Source organism: Delphinus delphis, chromosome 7 (assembly GCF_949987515.2).
Source record: "Delphinus delphis chromosome 7, mDelDel1.2, whole genome shotgun sequence".
Lineage (NCBI taxonomy): Eukaryota > Metazoa > Chordata > Mammalia > Artiodactyla > Delphinidae > Delphinus > Delphinus delphis.
In genome coordinates, this window is record NC_082689.1 from 6,610,786 (window position 1) to 6,636,447 (window position 25,662).

General features: G+C 50.7%; 2 protein-coding genes across 3 annotated transcripts in view; one reads left to right on the forward strand and one right to left on the reverse strand.

The window, feature by feature from the left end:
• Positions 1-1,826: 1,826 nt before the first annotated feature.
• Positions 1,827-18,539, forward strand: HJURP (Holliday junction recognition protein). Of its 2 annotated transcripts, XM_060015890.2 has the most exons (10): positions 1,827-1,948; positions 2,153-2,219; positions 4,649-4,704; positions 8,113-8,206; positions 10,464-10,528; positions 11,719-11,811; positions 13,285-13,363; positions 15,650-16,096; positions 17,069-17,244; positions 18,417-18,539. In XM_060015890.2, exons 1-9 carry the CDS (start codon positions 1,853-1,855, stop codon positions 17,221-17,223), a joined length of 1,152 nt encoding a protein of 383 aa, XP_059871873.1. In that variant the 5' UTR covers positions 1,827-1,852; the 3' UTR covers positions 17,224-17,244; positions 18,417-18,539. The 2 variants fall into 2 exon arrangements, with proteins under 2 accessions (XP_059871873.1, XP_059871872.1); XM_060015889.2 differs by having other exon boundaries at positions 15,650-17,244.
• A 3,461-nt stretch (positions 18,540-22,000) lies between these two features.
• MROH2A (maestro heat like repeat family member 2A) overlaps positions 22,001-25,662 on the reverse strand; it is a 29,922-nt gene continuing 26,260 nt past the window's right edge. Inside the window, 5 exon segments of the mRNA XM_060017066.1 lie at positions 22,001-22,254; positions 22,787-22,852; positions 23,113-23,215; positions 23,828-23,959; positions 25,413-25,562. Of these exon segments, the coding sequence (XP_059873049.1) occupies positions 22,133-22,254; positions 22,787-22,852; positions 23,113-23,215; positions 23,828-23,959; positions 25,413-25,562 (573 nt within the window). The 3' untranslated portion in view covers positions 22,001-22,132.

Below are 25,662 nucleotides of genomic sequence, written 5' to 3' on the forward strand. Positions count from 1 at the left end.
ATCTGCTGTATAAAAACATAAATAAAATAAAATTAAAAAAAAAAGTGGGTATGTTTCTGGACCTTCAGTTAAAGACGTGAACTTGAGAAATCGTTTCCATGAACCTATCCATGAGCCCCTGGGGTAGAGCAGACCCTCGGAGAGTCAGTGAAGTGAGGGAAGGATGCCCTGAAACCTGGGAGTGGTGTCCTAGGAGTGGGGACCAAGCCCTAGGAGAGGTCAATTTGGATGTCCCAAGTCTCTAAATGAGATGAGTTAAGTGTTTGAAACTAACGTATATGGAAACAGAGTCTAGGGAACAGCACGCTAAATTTATGAGCGCCCCCAAGGGAGGAGGAGACAGAAAACTGAGCCTACTTGTGACAACTGGGAAAGTTACAAATGGGATGTGTGGATTCAGCGGCCACTTGCAGCAAGGTCCTTTGTTACAGGTGGGATTCTCCAGGGAGCAGACAGGGGGACGGAGTTACCATGCAGGATGTTTATTATTAGGGAATGCCCTTCAGATTGGCGGCTGTGAAAGGAAGGGAAAGACTGGGTGCCCATTAGATTGTCCTTCACTGGCTGAAACGGCCAGGGCTTCAGGTTCCCACCTGGATCTGTCGTTGGATTTGGGCCACCCTGGGGTTGCAGGATCGTGGGTGAGGAGCTCTCTACAACCGAGGCACTCCTTGAAGAGGCCGACAGCAGAAGGCGCAGGGGGAGAAGCCCTCCCGGCAGCTGCGGCCTGAGGGTGGCCTGGGAATTAGGCAGTATCTCTGTGTCCATCACAATAAATTTCCTACATGAGCCCTGATGTTCTAACACCCCCCTTCTCCCCTAATTTCTGCTGGATCGCATGATAGGATTGGGGTGCGGGCTGAGAGGAGGTGAAGAGCCCCATCTAAGGGTCCTAATCATGCTCAAAGTTATACTCATTTTTTATCACACATTGTGGTAACCGCACAAGCACATAAATACGGCTCAGTGATGATGCTGAATCATCCATTCTCTAGAGAAAATATTACAAAATTAATACCAATGGAGCCGAGTATGCAATAAAAATTAGGTACGAAAAAGGTGTGCCAGGAGGTTAATAAAAATACCGTATTATGGGCTTCCCTGGTGGCGCAGTGGTTGAGAGTCCGAACGGCTGGGCCCGTGAGCCATGGCCGCTGAGCCTGCGCGTCCGGAGCCTGTGCTCCGCCACGGGAGAGGCTACAACAGTGAGAGGCCCGCGTACCGCAAAAAAAAAAAAAAATACAGTATTATATTTTCCTGGATTCAGTGACGTTTATCGTATTGCTCCTTTCTAAATGCATGTTCACTTTCCTGCCTCCTTTCGTATTCGTTATTCCGTGATGTCTTTCTCGGCTCTCCGCTCTCGTAACTGCGCGGAGACCAGAGGCGGCCTGGGCGAGAAAGCCGGCCCGGGGCAGGCCTCAGGGCGACATTCAGGTTAGGGGCTGCCCCCCACCGGCGGCGAGTCCCAGCGCAAGTCACCTGGACATCTCCGGTGCACGACAGGGGAAATCATACTCGTGTGGTCCTGTTGATTAACAAGCACTGGACGTGCGCAGGCAAGGTCACGCCAACGACCTCCCAGCGTTAGGCGGCGGATCCCCGCCTCCCCCTTCCGCTCAGTGCGCGCGCCCCGGGCAGGGCGGGGTCGGAACCTCGGAAAAGGATTGGCTGGGAGAAAGCTGCGACAACCTGTTTGAAAGGCCCAATCGGCACCCGGCCTTTCCGAGACAGCCAATGGGAAACCGGAGGGGCGGGCCGGAAGGGCGGGAGTCGCTATTTGAACCGCGGCGCGGAGAGCAGTCCCCTGTTCGGCTTCCCGTCGAAGTAGGCATTTGGCTGTCTGCGAGCCATGGAGGGCGAGGTTCTGGGAGAGGACGCGCTGCTGCAGAAGCTCAGGGACAGCCGCCGCCGCTTCCAGAGGCGCATGCAGCAGCTGATAGCGAAGGTGCGGCTCCCCCCGCTGGAGGGGAGGGGGAGCGGGACGGAAGGGGAAGGAGTAGGGGCGGGAGGGCAGGGTTGGGGACTGGGGGGCAGAGACGGGGGTTCGGGACCCCCGAGACTTGCAGCCTCGCGCTGGCGCCTTCTCAGCGCGGGTCAGGGGTTCCCCTCGGCCCTCCGATCTGACGGGATGCCCCTTCCTCTCCCGCAGTACAACCAGCCCTTCGAGGACGCCCCGGTGGTGCAGATGTCCACGCTGACCTACGAGACGCCCCAGGGTACGAGTCAGCCCCCCTTTCTGAATATTTACGGTTAAAAGTGTAACTAGAATAGTGTCCTACTAGAGTTTGAAATGCTGTCCCTGCTCTCTTGAAAATAAACCTTGTTCACCTAGTAGGTACTAAACCGTCACTAGTTCCCCTGAACGTATAAATTACTTAAATTACTTATTTCCAACAGAATTACTTATTAAAACAGAATTCTGATGACACATAGATGCATCCTCATTAAAAATGTCCCCGCCTGGGTTGGCATCCCCGCTGGCTGTCTAATAGCCATGTCAGCTTGGGCCCATTGCTTTAGCCAGGCTGTGACTCAGTTTCTTCACCTGTAAAATGGAAAGATGATGACAATAATATTTACTTGGCGTGGAGATTGTGACAGTTACAGAAGACGAAGCTCTCGGAACAGTGCCTGGCACTAGTAAACACTCGTATTGACTGTTACTTGACGTTCTGAGTACTTTGGAATTTGACCAGAATCTAAGGAGAAGGACCCATTCTGTTGAATGGTTGATGCTGCAAACTGACTTAAATCTCATGGATTCTCTTTGGTAAATAGCTGGAGAAAGTTTGCACTGGGTGAGGTCAGTGCCTGCCATTCAGCCTCATTCCAACTCAGTATTACCTACTAAGGAAAGTGAGTCTCAGACCCGGTTCTGCTGTGCACCAGACAGACAGACACAAAACAGTTTGTAATTAAATGAAATCCTATCTCTGCTTTTCCAGCTGGCCTAGCCATGCCCTGGGTGAAAAATTTATTCAGGCAGAAGCTAAGGTATTCCAGTAGTAGGTTTCTGTTACTCTGGCCTCTGTCAGGTGGTGACAAGTCTAACCGGGATGCAGGACTCAGGAGTGTGTAGGAATCATTCCTAAGGGTGCTGTCAACGGGCTTCACAGTGTTCTCATGGCCTCTTCATGCAAGGATGGGCAGTGTCTGGAATGTTTTGGTCAGTTCACATATCTTGAACACCACTAATTTCACCAGTGAAAACTCATTTCAGACTCCAGTTTGATGAGAACAGTAGTCAAGCATCAAACACTTTAGCATGTGGAAGACCTGCTGAAGAGCTTGTGGAAACAGATTCCTGGAGCCACTGACAGCAATGCTGGATGTGGATTCGGTGGGTCTGTGTGCTAACAAATTTCTAGCTGATGGGAGTGCAGCTCCCTAGACCTGTAGCTTCCCCTGGAGAGGCACTCAGTTAGGAAGTGGACTTTTTGATTAAATGCTAGCTGGCCACTCTTACAGGGTGAATTCCTGCAATTTAAGGCAAAACCATAGGGGGTAGATTGGAGCTAACAACCACACTGATTATGGTGAAGACAGCAGGTGAGTAAGAGTCATTCACATGTTGACAGCTAAGCATATACCTGTGCTTCTAAGAGTCTCAGGTTTCTCAACACCCTGCGAGGTGGGCACTGTTAGAATCATCAGTGTTTCATAGCAGAGGATACAGCAGAGAGAAGTTAAGGAACTTGCCTGTGGCACTTAGCCAAAGTGGCAAAGCTTTGGTTTGACTCCAAGCGCCTCTGTTCAAGCGTCGCTCTGTTCTGGAAAGGCCACACAGCTCAGTGGTCAGGACCCCAGAGAGTCACTCCCCTGGGTTTACAGCCTGGCCTCACCACATGGGCAAATGACCTGGGCTGGTTATTTCACCTTCTCCTTGCCGCTGTCCCCATCTGTACAGTGAACTTGGTGAGTATCTATCCAAAAGGAATTAAGAGTACCATACGAGTTATATGTCAGTGAGTTGTAAATGAGGTGTACTTGGAAAGGGATAGACTGGAGCCTGGAAGAGTAAGCACCGTGTAATTATTGCTGCTGTTACCATCATCAACCACCATCTCAAGCCTCGCAACCCAATGATTGAATTTACCTGGGAGCCAACGGAGGTTTAGGGAGAGATTGAGTATCTTGCCCAGATCCTGCTAGCTAGTAAGCGCAGGACTCCAAAGCTCAGTGTTTACCCCCTGTGCCGAGGGCTTGCTCTGTAACGTGTACATTGTCCTGAGAAAGCGCTTGCATGGTACGTGGGGTAGAGAGGTTGCCCTCGAAAAGTGATCTCTCTCTCTGTAGTGTATGGATTACTCTCAGTGTATGTATTTTGAGGACAGTACTTGGCATACATACGTTCGTTGTTTCCATTTAACTTGTGGCTTTAATGCTGGGTTCAATGAGCTGCTTGCTACCTACTAGGTAGGAGAGATTTTCATTAATGACAGATTTTTGTCTAGTGTTGATTTTTCAAAAACCTTCAACCTCACAAAGACGAGAAACAGCAGAATATCAGGAATGTGGCTGGGTTATGTCTTGGTTATATTAGATCTTGCTGTTGCCTGTCACTTTGGTTTTCTTTGAATTCAGATTGAACAGAAACTCAGTGTTCATGATTACTTAAGTAGTCATTTTTATTTCTTTTCTTAAGGATTGCGAATTTGGGGAGGAAGATTAATAAAGGAAAGAAATACGGGACAAATCCAGGTATTCAATGTCAAATTTTATTGCCACCATGCCTTGCCGTGGAGGAAGGTTGATGTGCATAAAGGTGGAGATGAGCTGGAACTGCGCGCAGGGGCCACTGCAGGGTGTCGTTCCACAGTTTTCTCACCCTAACTGCCCTGTTTTCTTGTGTGTAAGGATTTACTGAGACGCATGTCTTCTGTTGCTTGTCAAATGCAGGTAGGAGCTTGTGATGCTCTTGCCCCTTGCATCCCCCTGTGTTTCCCCTGCCATGGACCAAGGGGCTCTGACAACTGGAACCCACCTGTAAGGTGGAGCCAGCTGGATAAGACCTCCCCCACCCCAGCTGCAGCCACAGCTACCAGCTTGCTTTGCCGGGTCCGTACAGGAAAGACCAAATCCAGGTCCTTCCGGGAAGCAAAAAGGCATCTTTCCCTCTTCTGAAAGGAGCAAGAGATTAGGGAGAGGGTGCCCTGTGCCGTTCACTACCTTTTAAAACCCAGGTGTGTTTTTCCCGAGTTTATCCATGGACACAGCAGCTATGTGATCTGTTACCTTCATGGGAGGGGCCTTCCTACTGTGAGACCCAGGGCGTCTTGATTTTTTGTGGCAGTGACTTTTGTAAGGATGTCTGGTATCTTCTTAATCACCACTTCTCACCATGTGGTGCTTCCTCGTGGCCAGGTGGGGAGCCGGTGCCCAAGAATGAAAACATCAGCATTAGGGTTACATAACAATTAACAGCAAATCTGAAATCAAATTTCCTCCTGATTGGTTATTTTAACACATAATACATTTAGTCATAGAAATGTTAGAAATACATATAACTACTGAAAATTAACCTGACTTGTATATGCAGAGATAAGAGATAGTCACTAATAATAATAATATTTTAGTATACTGTGACACCTGTATATGTATTTATAAATACACATTTCTTTATCCCCTTTTTTCTTTTAAATACACTTTTTTTTACCCTCTTTTTTCCACTTGATACATCTTGTGAAAACTCCTCTTTGTCATCTGTTGTATAATTCAATCTCCTTTTTAAAAGTAAACCTGCTCTCTCATTGCTAGTCATTTAGCTATTTTCACTTTCCTTTATTATAAGTCAGGATCAGCACTCTTTTCCTGCAAAAGTCTAGATCAGGGGTCCCCAACCCCTGGGCCATGGACCCTACCAGCCGCACAGCAGGAGGTGAGCGGCAGGCCAGCCAGCGAAGCTTCACCTGTATTTACAGCCGCTCCCCATTGCTCACATTACTGCCTGAGCTCTGCCTCCTGTCAGATCAACGGCGGCATTAGATTCTCATAGGAGCGCACACCCTACTGTGAACTGCACATGTGAGGATCTAGGTTGCACGCTCCTCATGAGAATCTAATGCCTGATGATCTGAGGTGGAGCTGAGGCGGTCATGCTAGCGCTGGGGAGCGGCTGCAAATCCAAATTTTCATTAGCAGAGAGGTTTGACGGCACAGAGACCATAATAAATCAGTTGCTTGCAGACTCATATCAAAACCCTATCAGTGAGTGACAAGTGACAATTAAGCTGCATCTTATGGACTAGACTGGACATAAGCAACACACTTCAAGTGTCACTGTCTCCCATCACCCCCAGATGGGACCATCTAGTTGCAGGAAAACAAGCTCAGGGCTCCCACTGATTCTGCATTATGGTGAGTTGTATAATTATTTCATTGTATATTGCAATGTAATAATAGAAATAAAGTGCACGATAAATGTAATACACTTGAATCATCCCCAAACCATACCCCCACCCCCACCCCCCACCCCTCCTGCCCCAGTCCATGGAAAAATTGTCTTCCATGAAACCGGTCCCTGGTGCCAAAAAGGTCGGGGACCGCCGGTCTACATGATAAATATTTTAGGCTTTGCTGCCCATGGGGTCTCTGCTGCAGCCACTCAGCTCTGCATCGTAAGGGGAAAGCAGCCAAGGACAATAGGTGAACAGACAGGTACAGCTATGTTCCAATAAAACTTTATTTAGACCCCTATTATATACAGAGACAGAGAACCGTTCTTATCTCTTCCCAGTGCTGTCACCCCTGTTCAGTAAATGCCAAGAAGTGGGATCATTATGTCAAAGGATATGCATTCTTTAAATTATACATAATAATGGTACCCACTGATCAGCCAGTGCTTGAATGGTCTTGGTGGCAAAGAGTTCTCATCTGGACATTTATTTAATGTTTTTACTTAAAATTAGGAGGAGCCCTCCCTGGAATCTACGGAATTTTAAGCCCCTTTCCTGGGATTAGAAAACTGGGCGTGGTCTGTGATGACAACTCAGATGTACAGCCTCACTCAGGTCACCACCTGCTGCCTGCCCTGGGGCTGTGGAGGCAGTAGGCCCCGTGGGCTGTGCATTGACTCAAGGGTTTGTCCTATCACATGGCCTGGGTTCTCTTTCCGACCCCAGAGCTGCCTGTAGTTAGACACTGGTGCCGATTGGCTGCTTCCCCGTGATTCTCAGGCCAAGTTCTGTGATGCCTCCAGACACAAAACAGCTCCGGACACTCTGCCCCATCCCAGCTCCCCCAGGCAAAGGTGGTGACATCCCCCAGGCAGGATTCACAGACACCTAGGAGATGATGCCTGGGCACTGCCCCGAAAGGGACAGGCCTCACCACGTTCTCACTCCTGTTCTTGCAAGCCTGGGGTGGTCCTAAAAATATTTTAGCCAATCTGGCATCTTGAATTCTCCAGTTTCCCTAATGAGAGCCCATCTATGGCATTCGTTATGGTTGTTAGAGAGGCCAGTTGTGCAGTTGAGGCTCTAGAGAGGGAAGCACGGCCTCCTCGGGGGCGGCCCACTGACTGCCCTGTGGGCTGAGCCCTGGTCAGGACAGCTGACCGCCCCGTGGCCAGAGCTCAGGTTGAAAGTGGCTCCCCAAGCCGGGGTCCCACCACATGCTGAGGCTTTTAAAGGAATTGTGGGTCTCGTGACATGGAGATAAATTCACTGTTAAGATAAAAGAGTCACAGAAAGTCCCCCAGGGGCCTCTGGAATTTCCGGATTCTACCTGAGGATATGGTGACAGTTGTGTTCTGTTTCGTTTTGGCCTTGGCCCTGTGCTCGCCTCCAGACCAGGGCGTCCTGGGCCTGTCCACTCCGTGCCCCTGTTTCCCCACTTTCCCTGCTCCATCACTTACCATCCAAGTGGTTTCTGAGGCAGCAGCTCTTGGCACGGCCAGAGGAAGAAAGCTCTGTTCTTTTTCCAAGGGAAAGCTTCTCTATCTGCTAGGAGTTTTGAGGCCTTTTGTACCATAATATTCTAGAAGAGAAGCCCCAGGAAACTTCCTGTTCTCTCATACGCTAAAGGAAGAGGAAGGATTGTCGGTGTGTTACTTGACAGTGGCTTTGAAATGTGTTATGACCGAATCAAGCGTATCTTATCGACTTCAAGGGCTCCCCGGTGAAGACGGACGACAGGACAGATGGATCCACGCGAGTCCCAGCTGGAGGTCATGAGCTTCCCTTGCCCTGCACACAAGTTGAGGGTGAGTGTCCTGGCACTAGAAAGCCAGGTCCGGAGGGACATGGGTTTTTTTGTCAGAACGTTTCAAGTCTAGATCCCTCACTCTGACTTTCTCCAAGGTGTATTTTAAAAACTAAAACATTTGAAAGTACCCTGTTACTTCTTTCTAAGCTCTTCTAAGGAGCTGTCTCGCTCACGGTTACATTGTGGTACTTGACACATAAACGGTACTCGAATATTCTAGAATAATAAAGCCCTCACCCCCACCCACCCATTTTGTTTTGTTTTGACCTTTTGCCAAAAAAAAAAAAAAAAAAAAGATTAATCTCAAGAATTTATTAACAGTAAGACTTTGATGTGCCCTTGCGGGCTGGTGTCATGGACCACTAACTCCTACGCGCCCTGCAGGCATCCTTTCTCCCGCTTCCTGTTTCCGTGGGGCCTCCTTTCCCTTCCTCAGGCTAGCCGTGCTGCTGAGCCCCTGGCCCAGTCTGTTTTCTCAGAAATCCACCCATCATCTTTCTTTCTGTCCCAGCCTCTCCCTCTACCCTGGGTACATCCCATCAGCTCTCACCTTGAACACACAGAACAGAATTCGTATCTCCCGTCTCAGGCCCCTTTCTAGCTGCCTCCCTGTGTTCACCTTCCCTTCACAACCCAGTCTGTACCAGTGGCCCGTTTCACCGCCTCTGGTGTTCTTGCCCCCGTGCACGCCTCAGCTGGTCCCCTTCTGGCTTCTGGCTCCGGTTCAAAAGCACACCTTGTGGTGAGGCTCCCGGCGGCCCCGTGGCTGAATCCGGTTGGCATTCTTTGATTTTTATCCTGTTGTCCTCTCAGTAGCATTCAAAGCTTCTGGAAAGTCTGGCTGTGACCTCAGTGCCCCTGAGCTCCCCGGGCTTTCTCCCTCCTGTCAGCCCCTCTATCGTCCCACCTCCCACCTTCGCTGGTGCCCTTTCCCGAGAGTTGGCATCTTTTTCCCTCACTCCAGTGGAATCCCGTGCCCAGACCCCCTCTGGGTGTGTTTATTGCCAGCGGCCTCTCTCCTTGAACTCTTGTCTGCACTCTGCATATCTCAGCTCAAAAAGCCAACCCAACAGACCTGTCCTCAGGACAAGGCCACCACCGTCTTCCCTGTAGAATGAGCCAGAAACCCAGCATCCTCTTGGCCTCAGCCCCTCCCTCTTCCTCATACCTGAGACAGCGCTGTCCCGTGCCTTTGCCACCACCGTCTCTCTTGCCGCTCTGCCCCATGCCCCCACGGTGCCAGCTCCTGTCTCCACCTGGCCTCCACCCCGCTGACACTTTTAAACGTGCGAGTCTGGTCACGTGACTTCTCTGTTCAAAGCACTGCAATGGCTGCCTATTCCTCTGAAAGTGAAAAGAGTTCAGACCATGCCTGACCTGCCCACTGTCTTTTCGCTGCCCCCTGGAAGCCCCCTGGTACCCAGATCGGAGCAGACTCCCACTTTTACCTGTGTGCTCCACACCTGGCTCTTCCCCTTGTGGCAGCTAACCAGCTGAGTAATTACAGACTCTGTAATTGTTCTTGAACACCCATGTCCTGTGGGACTGGCCTTTCTGCAGCCTTTGGCCACCCTGCCCAGGCCCTTGCCCGCACTGGGCAGTCAGAAATATGGGTGGAGTCCTAAAGGGGAAACCGGTGGTCTTTCGGATCAGAACTAGAAAGAACTTGATGGAGATGTTTACTCATGGGTGTTATTTGTATCAATCTGAATTTTAACTCCATAAAGCCTTGGGTCCGTGAATTTCCTGCACTGCTTGAAATCAGTAGAAATAGTTCTTGAGCTGAACTGTCCAGTGTGGTAACCACTAGCCACCTGTGACTATTCAGATTCACTGAAAATTAAGTGAAGTTTAAAATTCAGTTCCCTAGCCTCCCTACCTGCATTCCACGTGTTCAACAGACACGTGTGGCTAGTGGCTAACATCCTGGACAGCAGCTGGGGGACCTTCCGCCATCACAGAAGGTTCTACTGGACAGTGCTGGCCTAGAGGGACTCAGCTTCCAGGATCGGAGGCCATGGAAAGAGCCAGAGGTGATACAGAAGTTGCTTTCCCGCGTCTCCCCGACTCTGGGCGTGTTCCTGTTCTGATGGTTTCTCTGCATGGCGACAGATGGCCACGTCCTATTAAAGGGGGCCACTTGAAGCAATAGGAGTTTTCACTGTAAGGTGTACTCAAGCAGTGCAAAAACTATCCTCGAGAGAAAAATGCAAGCTTTCTTTAAAAATTCTGATGGAAATTTCCTTTGCTTTTAGATTCAGTAAGCAGTGACACTGATACAACTTTATTCCAAGAAGATGTGGTTGCTGGTAACTTGATGGTAAGACCTGTCTTTTGTAATGAAGGGACAGAGTTGAGGCTTGGGGACCAAGTACACATTCTCATGACCTGCATCTTCCTGTAAGTGCCCTTCTGAGACTCACTCTTTGCTGACATCACCCCTCAAGTCTCTGTCCCCACGTTCAGATCCCCTAAGGTAGCAAGTCACCCCTTCTCGGTTCAGCACGTACTGCCCCAGTTCAAGCCTGATTTACTGAACTTACGTAAATGTTGGGTGACGTTCCCTCTGCAAATAGAACAATCCCGGTGTGCCCTGGGCCTTGACCGACCTCACGGTGTAGAAAGTTGGGTTCTGAGTCGGTCTTTCCCCATAGAGACGGTGTCATAAGGGAGGTGCTCTGGGGAGCGTTTCCAGGTCAGCACTCGGGATGGACGGGAACACACAGGACGGAATCCACCCGAGCCTCTGACCTCACCCCTGGGTCAGATGCCAGAACAGCTGGCATGTGGTTTTCCTCTAAAAGCACTACTTTTGTACAGAGGTTTGCCCACACACCCGTGTGTGACTTGTAGTGTCTACCTAGAATTAGGTGGTGGCCCTGGGGGAGGAAAGGGGTGTGTTGTGAGGTGTTGTGTCGGGGTGGCAGTGAAGGGGAGCAGGCGGCCCTGACAGTAAAGGGCCAAGTTGTCGGCCATTCCCCGGTGTGTTCCTGTGTCCCCCCAGTCTGCAGCCCCAGGCCCTGACTAAGCCCCACCGGGGTGCACAGTGGAGGCTGAGGCCCCCCATTTCCAGTGTATGGCAGGTGAGGGATAGGAGAGGCAAGGGTTCCTGTCCCCTGAGTTGGCCACTGAACTTCTTTTCTTAGAAACATACCAACTGGGGTCAATTCCAGTAGTTGTGTCCTAAACTCGCCGAAGAATATTGTTTCTTTTTTTCTCTTGTTCTAGTAATATTGTCATAAACCTCTCCAAACTGGTATGTTTTGTCTTTCTATTTTCTTTCGGATTGTTACCATTGGGTCAGTTCCCTAAAGTCGGATTCCAGGGTCAGGTAGATTTTCAGAGGGTGCTGGACCACTTTGTGCTGCTAACAGTAGGAGGTAAAGAAGTGACTTCAAGGAACTTCATTTAAAGACATGTACACTAACGGGCTTGCCAGTGTGTCCCAGGATCCCAGAGCTCGGCCGTACCCAGCAGCTCTTACGAATACTGACTTCTCTTTGGTGTCAGCCTGCAGTGCCCTGGAGCCCATTGAAAAATGAGCTAAGGAGGAAGTACTTGACACAAGTGGATATCCTGCTGCAGGATGAAGGGTGTTTGGAGGTAATGTTTCCTAGGGCGTGTTTTCATATAAGTAAACCATGAACTAGAGACACACTGAGGTGTCATCTCGTCTTGTTCACTTGCTACAGAGCCTGCAGAGAGCATTTCAACGGCTGCTTCCAAACCGTTTCGCTCACAGGCTCCCCAGTTGCCGCTCTTCCTGAGTAGACACTCTGGGACCCTCGGGCAACAGGATCGGCTGCCCGCTATGCTCTGGGCAGCTCACAGGCTCTAGTAGGGCCCCCACCCTCAGGCAGAGGGCTTTTAAGCCGCAGAATTAGGGAAGCTGTAGCGCCCACCTCCCTCCTTCCCTGCCATGACCGGGGCTGCCACGGGCCACAGGGCACCTGTTCTGCCTGCTTCGGCGGTGATGTTGGCGAGATCGGGGGCTGCGGTGGACCCCGTGGGAGGTGGGCAGCTCATCAGCCCCTCTCCCAGGCCTGGCAGACAGTTTCCTAGAGCTTTGCCTGAAGGAGAGCAGAAGGCTAAATATGGAGTTCACACAAGGATGCCAACTCTTTAGTTTTCCAAGTCCTGTCAGTCTCATCTCCTAAAACAAAGGACATTTTTTTAAATTAATTTATTTGTGTTTTGGCTGTGATGGGTCTTCGTGTCTGTGCGAGGGCTTTCTCTAGTTGTGGCAAGCGGGGGCCACGCTTCATGGCGGTGCGCGGGCCTCTCACTATCGCGGCCTCTCTTGTTGCAGAGCACAGGCTCCAGACGCGCAGGCTCAGTAGTTGTGGCTCACGGGCCCAGTTGCCCCGTGGCATGTGGGATCCTCCCAGACCAGGGCTCGAACCCGTGTCCTCTGCATTGGCAGGCAGACTCTCAACCACTGTGCCACCAGGGAAGCCCCCAAAGGACATTTTAATACCAAATAACTAGGAAGTATGTGTTCTGGAATAAATAATTCATCTCAGAGGCAGCCAACTTAACAGGAGCATGGATGTTTTCTTACGCTGCTGCTGACGGTGAGAAGCCTGTATCTGAACGAGCGGATGTCCGGGAAACGCCTTTTTCCTTTGTCTGGAAGCGGCAAGCGTGGCCTTTTGGTCGCCCTGCCAGTCGGGGAAGGAGGCCAGGGCCGGGACCAGCTCCGTTGTCCCAGCAACAGGTTCTCCTTCCCTCCATCCACCTGGACCGGCCGTCCTTGCTGTCAGAGGATAACGGTGGAGGAGGAAATGCCGCCAGACCTCCCGAGAGAGATTCTGGCAGACGTGGGGCAGTGGTGGCCCTTGGGCGGCAGGGGGCGATACCTGGAGGCCATGGGGGCAGAGCTCCTGGATCTTGCTAAGACAGCTCTTCCCACCACTGCTGGAGGCCCAGCCGGCCGCTGTCTGTCATCATGGTCGCACGTGTCACCACTGCAGCCGCAAACGGATGCGCCGTCAGTGGTTGGGAGAGCAGTTGGGGCAGGAAGCCCGAGCCGACACCTGACAACTCCTTTGTTAAAGTCATCTGCTTTGATTTCAGGGTGCCAGTTATGGAGAGGGAAAGGACACCCGTACGACCCTGGTCCCTTCATTGGCCTCGCCCGCCAGGCCTGCCCGAGGTGAGTGTGATGTAGAAACTTTGCACGGACCATTCACTTGTGGTAGAGCCACGGCGCCCTGCGCTGGGCATGTTTCATCACCACGAACTGTGAGAGACACGTGCACGTCATAGGTAAATTATTACGTGTTAAGAAACAAAGTGCTCCTTCCTTCTGGGACTCGCATGCTAATTGCTAATTAGCTCTTTATCCCAACTTAGCATTTTGAAAATTTTTGAATCTCCAGAAATGTAGGACTCATACAATAAACATCCTTTCCCTACATTTAGCAATTCACATTGTGTCACGTTTGCTCCATCACTCCCGACATACACGCACGTACATGTGTGCGTATGTATTTGCGTTCGTGTATATACCATCCCTAAATGCTCCAGTGTCTCCGAAGAACAGGCTGAGTCCCCTCAGAACCACATTAAACTTGGCACACGTTGAAATGTCACAGTGACACGATACGGTTTCACCCAGTCGTGCCATCGTTGTCATTAGCAGCCTTTTTTGTTTGTTGAGCCAGCTCAGGACCCACTGGGGCACCACCTGTCGTGCTGACTGTCTCCTTCAGTCCAGAAGGGCCCCTCGGCCTTGCTGTTGTCGCCATCGTCATCTTTGCCATCACTGACTTTCTTGAATAATCCTGGCCTCTAGTAGATTTGCAGAATGTCCTTCAATTTGGACTTATATGTGGTTAAGTTTATGTTAAACATTTTTCGCAAAAATACTACACAGGTGGCGTTTTTGTCCTCTCGGGACGTCCTGTCAGCCTGTCCCATTGTTGGTGACTTGAGTCTGGTTGCACAGTTGAGGCGGAGGCCCCACCAGTTTTCTCACTGCAGAAGTGCCTCTTATCCTTGGAATCATCTGTGGATGACCCCTTGAAGTTGCCTCGTAGCCTTTTCCCCAGAACCCTTGCACCCCATGGTTTTTAGCATCTCGCCATGACCGTTGCCTGAGCTGGGGCCGAACACAGGCCTTTTCTGGTTCTGCCCTTCCCCCTGCCTGCATTCGTTGGCATTCTTGTATAAAGAAGTCTGAGCTGTCTCCCTTCCATTTCTTTTTTTCCCTTCCTTTATCCTCCCCAACATGCTTTTTCTTTATTTAACTTTTCCAGAATCAGTAAGAACTCATGGACTCTTTTTTTTTTTTTAATTCACATAAGAATCTGTTGTCAGTTTTCATCACCCGTTAAGCCTGGAGGAGCCCCTTCCGTGCTGGCTTCTGCGTCCTCCGACCTGTCCCCGTGGGGTTTTGAGCTCTTCCTCCCCCACCCTGATTCCAGCGTTTTCCCCCAGCCCCCGCTGGCTCCTCCTTAACAACGAGGCTCATTTGGCCAGTCGTGCAGCACAAAGTGGCCTCAGAATCACAGCACCTGGTACCACTCTGCTCAACAATGTGCTGAAGAAGGTTCCAGATCTCCAAGCAGCACTGTCATCCTCAGATAACATCCCACTGAGGGAGCACGTTCAGAGTTATTTGGATTCTGTTTTCTCTTTCGGTTGTTGTCAGTCTGACGTACAGTCACGGTCATGTTCCCTGTCTGTATTCAGTTTTAGAGTTATCCCCATCTTTGTTGGTTTAATTTTATTTTTCTAATATGTAAAACATTTAACATGATGCAAAAGTCAAAGCCGTGTGAAGAGGTGTGTTCAGGAGGCTTCTCCCTTCCCCACCCAGCCCTGTAGGCAAACAGGGTCATTATTTTCTGGTTTCTAATTAATCTTTGACAAGGCAACCGATTTCCAAACCATCACACAGGGAAGGAAGACTCCTTTTAGGAAGGTCAGTGGAGAGTAAATTGTTTTGGTAGCTAGAAAGAAATCTCTGAGAAGAGTCTATTCCCAAATATTTCTGAATTTTTCTTTTGCTTTTGTTTTTCATATTGCTTAAAAAGAACTCACAGGGCTTCCCTGGTGGCGTGGTGGTTGAGAGTCCGCCTGCCGATGCAGGGGACGCAGGTTCGTGCCCCGGGCCGGGAAGATCCCACATGCCGCGGAGCAGCTAGGCCCGTGAGCCATGGCCGCTGAGCCTGCGCGTCCGGAGCCTGTGCTCTGCAACGGGAGAGGCCACAACAGTGAGAGGCCCACGTACCACAAAAAAAAAAAAAAAAAAAAAAAGAACTCACAATGTTATGTTATACTCCTGAAACTAACATAATGTTATATCTCAATTAAAAATAATAATTTAAAAAAAGTAAAAACCCTGGTCCCCATCCAGCCTTCGGTTCCCTGATCTCTGCATGTGGTCGGTTTTAAATGGTTAACGTGCCTTTGCCTTGTGTGTGTGTTTCTCCAGGATACTACGGTGGCAACTCTGAAGAGAGTCCCGGTGGCCCATTTCAGCCAACTTCATTGCCCAGAGAGGGTGATGCTTTGCACTCTAGCTCAGCAGACCTGGCCCTGGTGCCGAGGGGTGATGGCATCTCCTTACAGGGAGGGACCGGTGGCAGCAGCTTCTCGAGCGGCCCATGCTCTGAGGCTGAGGACATCTGCAACGCGACGCTCAGCGATCTGTACGCGGGCATGCTGCACTCCATGAGCTGCCTGCTGGGTGTGAGGCCCTCCTGCGTCATCTCCACCAAGACGTTCATCCGCCAGCACTGGAGCTCCAAGCGGAGGCACAGGTGTAAGAGCAGAATGGACAGAACGAGCTGCAGAGGAGGCGGGCGCTCTCGGAGGAGCCCCCGGGAGAGACGTCCGCCCGGCTCCGAACCTGCGAAGGACGTGGCAGTGTTAAGAGATCGCGAGAACGTACTCGATGTTTCTGGCCATAAGACGGGTTTAAAACTGGGAAGGGCTTTTCTTGAAGTAAACCAACCCCAGATCCACGCATTCGCTTCACATTGGAAGGAGCTTCCGAGAACGCCTCAGAAGCATCATTCTTCATTGACTTACTTAGACTCCAATGCAGTGTATCATCTTGATCAGGAAAATAGATTCATGACATTAAACTGGTTGATTTCTCCTGTAAAAATAGGTTCTAGACCCAGAGTACCGCCGGGCGAGGGAGGGAATCGTTATAGGGAGATCGAAATCAGATTTGACAAGCTTCATCAGGAATATTGCTCGAATCTTAGGAAGCAGCCCTGCCTGACTTACCTTCCCAGCTCCTCGGCTGTGGATGTGTACAGAGGTGGTCCAGCAGGCCCTGGGAGCCCCCAGGGCATAGAAGCCCACAGGCCGAGTAGCCCTCTCCGCAGAGCAAAAGCTAAGAGGTTGAGTGAGGCTTTTGAAAGCCTGGGCAAAGGATCTATCAGAGAGGGTAGCTGCCCACCAAAGAGTGACTCCTTCCCTTCCCTTTCAAAGACCAACTCCACATGTAGCCCGGGCCGCTCGGAGCAGACCTCTGACCTTGCTTGTCAAGGAAATGATCTGGGAGGATTTAGGAAGTCGGTATCACTCAACAAAGCCATTTCAGTACCCAGGGTACAGCCTCCAGGCTGTGCCAGGGATCGTTACGATGACATTAAAGAAAAATTTGACAAGCTTCATCAAAAGTATTGCCAAAAATCGCTTCAGCAGACGCAGGTGCCTTCAGGTACCAGAGCATCTCCAGATAAAGCAAGTGTGGGAGTTCGGTATCCAAAAGAAGACTTCTCAGGAAAATTCCGTCCAGACTCTGGCTCCCAGGGCCCCCCAAGCTTGTCATCATCACCCCAGCAGAGCATTAAAAGTCCCCTCGGCTCAAACACAATTCGGGCCCCTCCATCTACAGGTTTTGCTCTCGATGCCAGCTGGGGCCACCAAGTCCCCGCAAAGCGACGCCGATTATCAGACCCTCAGGTGTGCAGACGGTGGACTGGACCCTGGGATTTCTCACCTGTGGGCAGAGCCATCCCGAGGCCTGGGGAAGAGGCTGGCTCTGTATAGGCCACCTGGGAAGAGAAGAAGGTACGTTTCTGTTTGTCGAATGTGGGTGTTTTGCAACAGGATCCTTAGGTGTTCATTTTCCGAACTTTCTCCCAAATTCTTTCCCTTCCTCTAAAATCAGCATTTTTACACATTTTCTATTGGAATGCATTTAGGGGATGTTTCTAAAAAGCTTCCCTTAAGACACTATGCCATCCTTGTCAAACTGTCACTTCCAGCCTCTTCACCTCACACTCAGAACGTAGCTGTTGCAGGCAAAACTGATCTAGAATTGACAACTCTGACCCCTTCTGGATCCCTCCTGGGGACAGAGCAGGAGTCAGCCCTTGGAGAACGCCCAGCAGCATCCCACACACGTGTGGGGCCGGACCACACGCTGCTGCTCGGCCCACGGTCTCCTGTCCTCCCCACTGAAGCCCATCTGCTCCCCAGCCTTGGCCACGGTTTAGCTTGTGCAGGTGCCTTAAGCTGAAGCGTTACCCTGCAGGCACCATTGTATCTTCTCCAGAGGGAAGGCGCCCTGAGGGGTTAAATTTTCTCACGTGGGTGCCAGCTTTCCCAGCATGCATTTCAGCGTGTCGCACGCAGGGATTTGGGCGATGTATCCCGAGTCCATGTCACTTGTCCACTGGCTGATGGGATCTGACTGAGTTTGGTTTGGCCGGCTCCTTCTGGAACTACAATATAAACATACTTAACCATTTTTCTGTATTTTCTTTTCTTTCTCTACTTAACATTATAAATTTCTTGAGGAAAGGGACCGAATCTGCATGAGCTGTGAACGCAAGGAATTTTAAGGGCTAACCTCTGTGCTCCAGGCCGTGTTAACCCTTTTTCACACCTTCCTTCCTTAATCCCCATGTGAACACTTTGATTAGATAGGTTCTGTCCAATAGGCAGTGCTAGCTCTTCTTCTTATAAATAAGGAAATGAATCCACACAGGCAGTGCGTGGCTGGGCCAGGATTCGAAAGCCCGTGGCCTTAACCACCAGTTTGCACTGCCTGCCTGAGGGGTTACCGTTACTTTTTTTCCTTTACGTTCCATTGGGTATTTATTAAGCATCATAGCATTCTCTATAATGACTCAAATATTTATATATATTCGATGGAGTTGAATACAACAGTTAAGCTTTTGAGGGCAGGCAATGGGAATTAAAATAGAATTCTACTGAAATCCATTTTTTTTTTTTAGAGGAAAGAACAACACATCTTTCAGGATGGAAGAGAAAAGTGATTTCGTGTTAGAAAACCTCAAAGCTGAAAATCTATTGCCAAGTTATTCTGAAGTATTCCCTCTTTCCTCTCTGATTTTTATGTATTTTTTTAAATTCTCAAGAATATGTGACAACTTGCTTTGCTTATCTGCCCTTCAAAGCAAATTTCTATGAAATTGGTTCCGTTGAGATGACTCTCTGGGTTCTTGGAAATTATTTGAATAAAGTTGACCAATTAAAAATTTTAATGTTATTCTTTATAGGCTGATTTTTCTCATGTTTTCTTTGTTACATTTAGATGTGACCAGAGAATCCTCCCTTACATTTCCTATTTCCTTAGAGAAATCGTTTGCTATGAAACCTAAGTTTCAGCCCTGGATACAGTGATCCTGGAAGGAAAATACAGCTGCTTAGTCTTTTAAATTCAGACCCATGGGACTTGGTATCTTCCATAATAGGAGGTAACAAATTGAACCATCGTACAACTTAACCCATGAAAGTAATTCCTAGTATTTTTAGATGAAAACATAAACAGTCCTGTGATGGTCCCAAAACACACTTGTAGTCACTCAGCACCCATGACACAGCACCCATGACACCTCATGATTTTTATTGGAGCTGTTTATAATAGGATATCACAGTGACTTTCTTTTTTTTTTTTTTTTTGGTTTTTTGATTGATTGTTTTAATTTCTATGCCCTTTAATTTTGTCTATATTTTTGATACACATAACATTTAAATTTTTTAATTCTTGTTTTTGTTTTTTCAGTTGTAGAGACAGTTTCTCATCTGGGCCACCATAAGGTACAGAGGGCTTATTGGCTTGTACTGGAATGGGCCAAGGTAGACGCCGGGAACGCAGGGAGCTCTGGCAATTCACTGGTTCTCGCATCTCTCTCTGGTGGGATTTCAATGATCTCCGAGTATAAATTCCCCCCTTATAACTTGGCCTTGGACAGTGACTTTTTTAGATAAAATATTTCAGGTACTCAGAACACAGTGACAAAACCCATGTACCAACATCCTGAGTAAATGGTTAATATATTGCTGTGTGTAATGGATTTTTTAAGTAAAAGTTTAGAGATGAGATTGAGTTGCACACCTTTCCTTCCCACCCTCCGTCCCTAGGTGACCATTCTCCCTGTATTGATGTACGCTTTCCACCCACATCTTGTTTCACTAGGACATTACCTGCGTGTTTTACTCAGCTCTGGCTGCCGTAACAAAATACCAAAGACTGGGTACTTAAACAAAAGAAGTTTGTTTCTGGAGGCTGGAAGACTGAGATCAGGGAGCCAGCACAGTCGGGCTCTGGGAGGACCCCCGGCCCGAAGACAGCCACCTTCTTGCCATGTCATGTGGACAGAGGAGGAGCTCTGGTGTCTCTTAGGAGGGCACTGATCCCGTCATGGGGGCCCCACCCTTGTGACCTCATCCAAACCCAATTACCTCCCAAAGGCCCTGTCTCAGCTACCATCACACTGGGGGTTAGGGCTTCCACTTGTGAATCTGGGGGGCCACGTTCAGCCCAGAGCCCTGTGAACTGGGAGGGCCTGCACTGCCTGGAGCCGAGAGCCTGGCCAAGAGCCTTACACCTTGCAGGATGTTCATTTTCCCTCAGTACAGGCTGGCAGGGGACTGCTGGCTCAGACCGGATGGGTATGGCCCTGCAATTCTAGACCTTTCCCGCGTGCCTGCGGCTTCCTGAGAGCACAACCCCCATTTCTCCTTCAACAGGAAAGCTATCATCCTTGCCCAAAACTGCTTGTGCCTGGCCTCCCTCCCCCGCCCTCCATACCTAGCAGTCGTGCGAAGTCTCACTGGCCAGGCCTAGCTGCCAGAGGCTGGAAAACTGAGTTTGTGATGCTGTATCGCCTAGGGGAGGAAGGTGTGGCAGAAGGGCCTAGAGGAAGTTGGCTAGATCCTCTCAGCCAATTTATAGGATCTGCCAATAAAGGACCCCATTAACTATACAGAATGGTATATGTTTTTAACTCACATAAATAACTCGGGGCTGTATGCACTGAGCAACTTTGTCTCACCAAGAGGTGCTTGCATTTGACAGGAGCTGACTGATGAACATGGGTCTCATTGTAGAGTTCCTTAGGTAGCTGGTGTGTCCCACTGTCCCACTGGGTGTTTGCTGCTAAGAATACTCTTCAGCCACCATCCTTGTGCACATGTGCAGATCGACCTGCAGCCCCACCCAGAGGTGACTTGGTCATGTCTTCAACTTCCATAATTATTGCCAAAGTCCTCTCCCAAATGCCTAATCCCATTTGCACTCCATCCAGCAATAATGAAAGGTCCCATTTCCCCACGCCGCTGCCACTAGCCAGCGCCACTGTTGTGGGTGTGAAATGCACAGCATTGCAGTTCGCATGCCTTCCTGGGGGGCCTGGCCTTTCAAGCACTCTCATGACACTGCTTTTTAATTTGCTGTGTTACTGATGTGGGCATATGCTGTATGCCAATCCAATTGTATGAATCAATCTAGTTTTATATAAATTGCAAGTAACTTCTTCCATCTGCGACTTAACTTTATGATATTTTATCGTACAGAAGATATATTTTAACATAGAAAAGTTGATGCTTTATTTTTGCTGGCTTCTATTACTTTTAAAGGAAAACCTAGGGTAGGTTTAAGACAATACTATGTTGTCTTAAATTTTTGCTTTCTGAGTTTGGGTCTATAAATCATCTGGAAATGTTTCGCAGGGGCATTAAGGGAATTGATCAGAGACCTGATTTTACAATTCTATGGCTTCCCCCAGGACCTGTACCGAAGGGCACATCCCTTTCAACTGTGTCAGTGGGACTCAAGTCTTCCGGCAGCAACGATCTTCATCACTTGGCGGGAAATAACTTCACTGTCTATTCCACGGGAGCCGCCAAACAGTGTGAGAGCACGCTTCCCAGAAGCCTCTGGTGCAGGTTGATTTCTGGGTGCTCAGCACCTCCGCCCATGGTGCCCAGGGTGGTGCCTGCTTGTTTCTTGGGCTTGGAGATAATTCCTCCTTCTTGACCCTCTGCTGGGCTCTGCGCCAGGCCTTGCTGGGTCCCTCCCCATCCTGGTCCAGCAGGCCCTGATGTGGAAAGGGTGAGGGTAGAGGGTGTGGTGTCACTTCCTCTCTGAACCCCCCCGGATTACCTCCTGGCTGTGAACACTCCCTGTGCGCTGCACGGGCACCAGCACTGCCCCCACTGGCGGCCACCCTCCCTCACCATGATGCGTATCATGGTCACTGGTAGATGCCTCCTGTCCCTTTAAGAGCGGGGTCCCTGGAAGCAGAGTCCAGACAGCAGCTGGGCTCCTCTGGTTACCCCAGCACAGTGCCTGGCAATGGACACACCATCCACATGGGTGGAACTGTGGAGCTGAAATGCGGTGAAGACACAAGGGGGTCTCCAGATCCTCTGGGCTGAGAGGAGCTGCCGGACCTACACACACTCGGGGGAAGCGGGAGTGAAGTTGCCCTTTGTCCCACTGTCTTGGCTCTGGGGCGACATCACCTTACAGTCAGGAATCTGCTCTCCAAATGGCAAGGGAGGTTTATTTCAATGGGAGGAAAGAAAGGGACACTGATTATTTAAGAACAATGCTTTTCTTACAAACTAAATTAAAAGTGGTTTGCATCGCCGTGGTGGGGTTGGCACGCTGGGGAGAGGCAGGTACATTCTGTATTCAGACCACCTAGGAAATTCCTTAGGGTGAAGCCAAAAGCCAGTGATGACTACAGGTATCCAAGATTGTGAGAGTCTCCAGGGATGCCCTCCGGACCCCAGGATCTGAGTCCAGCTGTAGCTCCTGGAGAGCTGAGAGCGAGCTTAATCAGGAGAGGATGGGGACCCTCGAGGCCAGGCCCGCGCCCTCCGCCTGCCCTGGGCAGTGGGTGCTGATGAAAGCCCTGCCCGGGGAGCTGACTGTGGGGCGAGGGGCTCACAGGGGCTGTGGACTTCACCCCACTGTGTGTGAATTCAGAAGGTGGCAGGTGCAGCCACGTCTCCACACACAACTCCCATCTCTGGGGGCTTCCGTTACGTCAATAGGGACAGAAAGACCACCCACAGGACCCAACTGCTGTGTGGACCAGCCATATGAATCAGGGCGAGTTATTTCATCAAAGCGTGTGGCAGGGAGCGGGCAGAGAGCACAGGGAGCCCTCAGAGCTGTCTTGCTGGAAAGCCCATCACACGTCCCGCTCATCCACCTCTCTGTGCCCTGGTTACACCCCTACCCCCAAAGACAACCAGGGTCAGCTGCCTCTCCCCTCAGGCAGTTTCCCTAAGCTCCCAAATGAGCTTAGTGGACTCATTTTTGACTCATACTTGAGTCTCCATTACTTACAATTCCGTAATGTAGGAAAGTCCAGATTTTTAAGGTAACGTGCAGACATCTGCTTCATAATGATTCCTGAAATGATAGCCAGGAAATGTTCATCACACGAATATTAGGTCAGTGAGAGATCTGGGTTCACCTTAGGAGGGTCCCTGTTGAGGGTTTAGTTGAGGATGCTTAGTTGAGAATAGGGCATGTAGGAAGCTCCTTGGGACACACAGACAGGGACTTCCACCTGAACCCAGGTCCCAACGCCTGTCCCCCTGCTCCAGGTCTGGGTCTGACCTGATGGCCTTCAAGCTCCCTCCTGCATCAGGAAACACTTGCCTGCTCACCTGCCAGGTTACATGCAGCGATTCTGATCCTTGACAAGTTACTTTTAACATACGTCATTGTTTCTAGCAAGAAGCTGTAGAGAACGGGAGGCTTTCTCTGAGTCTGCAAAAAACAAGTGGCACCCAGAGCCATGGAGGATGAGGTCCTGGAGACCAGCTGCTCACAAAGAACAGTCCCATCTGTCTGAGGCTGAAGGGTCTGCCCAGAGAGGGCAAGTGCACATATCAAAGTCACACAGCAGATTTGTAGCTGAGCAACTTAAGGACCTTCAGTCTTCAGTTATTCTTCTCTGACCCAGAGAGATTACACTTGCCCACAACCTGCACTGTCCAATATGGTAGCCACTGACCACACCTGGTCCTTGAGCACCTGACATGTGGCTAGTCTGAATTAAGTGTAAAGTGCCTCCCGGATGTTGAAGACACTACCCCAAGAAGGTAAACGATGACATTTATAATTTTATATTGATTGCATGTTGAAATGATGATGATTTGGATCTACTGGGTTAAATAAAATCTATTAAATTTGGTTTCACCTCTTTTCACATTAACAGAAATCTTAAAAATGGGTATGTATGTGGTTTGCATTCTCTTTCTGCTGGACAGAGCTGGTCTCAACACCGCACGTCCAGAAGGTGAACGCAAGGTCACAGGATGAAGCCCCAAGCCCCCGGGGGCCGCCTCCCATGGGGCCATCCCCCCTCAGCTTCCTCACCAAGACAGAGCACAGGATTATCTGGAAACTGGTCATGTCCTTGGGGGCAATGGCATCACTTTGGTCCGAGGAGCTCTCCAGGGCCTTCCAGCCCCAGAAGTGCACACACGGAAACATGGTAGCCACACAGGCCTAGAGGGACACAGGACAGGACAGCAGGGGAGGTGCCAGGCAGACCCAGGGCGTTCACACAAGGGGTGGGGCTGCCAGGACTGGCGTTCCGTCAGTAAACTCGAGGGCGGCCCCCAAAAGCCTCAGAGAGCCAAAGAAGGGCGGGCTGGTGGGCCCTGGGAGGATGCCTGGGACCCAGGCCCCCCAGCCCATGTCACGCCTGTGTGCACAGTTACTAAAACCCCTTGGGAGCAGGTGCAGCCACACTCGCCCCCTCAGCCACTGGCCAGCACCTTGGTGCCCTCGGCAGCCCCGCCGGGGACCTGCCCCTCCAGGAGACTGGGGGTCAGGGGCCTGGCTGCGATTGCCACGATGGGAGTGAGCTCTCTCATCCCCCCGGATCCCCTCCACCGGTTCTGCCTGTGCCTGTGCCCTGCAGCAATTAGGCCCCCCAGTCTCCGGCCTCCGGTGGGGTTAGGCACAGGAAGATGCTGATTGGAGGGCCGGGAGGGAGGCTGGGGTTTCTATTCCCCCGGGAGTAGGACGGGCAGCACCCGCTGGGGCCCCAAGCCATGTTGGTCTCTCCTCTCTGTGGCCCCTTCATGAAACCCTCTCGGTCACCTTTCTGGGTGTGCTGTCACTTCCTACCTCGATCCCCACCCCTACGTGGAAGCCTCAGCTCTCAGCAGCAAGATTGAGGGGACTAAGCTTGTGGCCCCAGAAGCGGGGTTAAGACGGTAGTTGAACACGCTCTGTTGAGGACGCCTCGTTTGGGGCCAGCCGCATCCCCACGGCTCCTGAGGGGCGGCAGGACCACCCCTCATCTCAGCCACCATCCCCTCCCCAGTCCACACATGGAGACAGGGAGCAGGGAAGACAGAGGTCAGGGTCATGGGTGGCACAGGGGGCGAGGGGCTCCGTACACGTGTGTCCCCAGGCAGCCGTGTTAGCCTGAGAGGCGGGAGCTAAGCGAGGGGGTGTGGGCCTCCCCCGACCCCAAAGCAACAGAGCAGCGAGGCCTCGGAGAAGGGGGAGAAAAGGGGTGGGAAAGCTAGGCACCCTCCAGTCCTCCCGGCAACCTCAGCACGAGCCTGCCCCACAGGGAGCCAGAGAGGACAGATTTAAGGGGAGTGTTAAACCTGACCGAGTCATAATTCCCAAAAGGGAAAGCAACTTATAGAATCTGGTAAAAGAAAGGGCGGCTGGTGAAGGCCCCTGGAGAAGAAGGAAACTCCACCATTCTTCCCCCCGCCCCAGAGCCCAGATTCCTCAATAAGCCGGTGTGTGGGTCATCTCGACTGGTGCCTTTCCCAGCCTGGTGCGAGGAACCAGCAGATCATGGCCTTTGGGGTCTCGGGAAGACTGAGCGAGGAAGGGGACACCCCAGCTAGCCGGGCTGGCAGCCCCAAAGCGTGTGTTCCTTTTGGGGACAGCGGGCCCTGGACTTTATACACAAAGCCCAGGTGTGTCTCACCTGGGCTGCACTGGAGCAGGGATCCTGCAGCATGAGGGGGACCCAGGCTTTCTTCACTTCCTCTTTGAAGAAATGCTTCTTGGAAATCCTGACCACCTTTGCCAGCTTCCCGAAGAGGACGAAGGCTTTTAAACGCAGTAGCTCGCTCTCCTGCAGCGGAGGTGGACAAACAATTTCTGAAACTTGGGAAGCAGGAAGCCCAACAAAACCACAGCCATTAAGAGGTGGTCCCTCTTAAATGCCTCGGGCC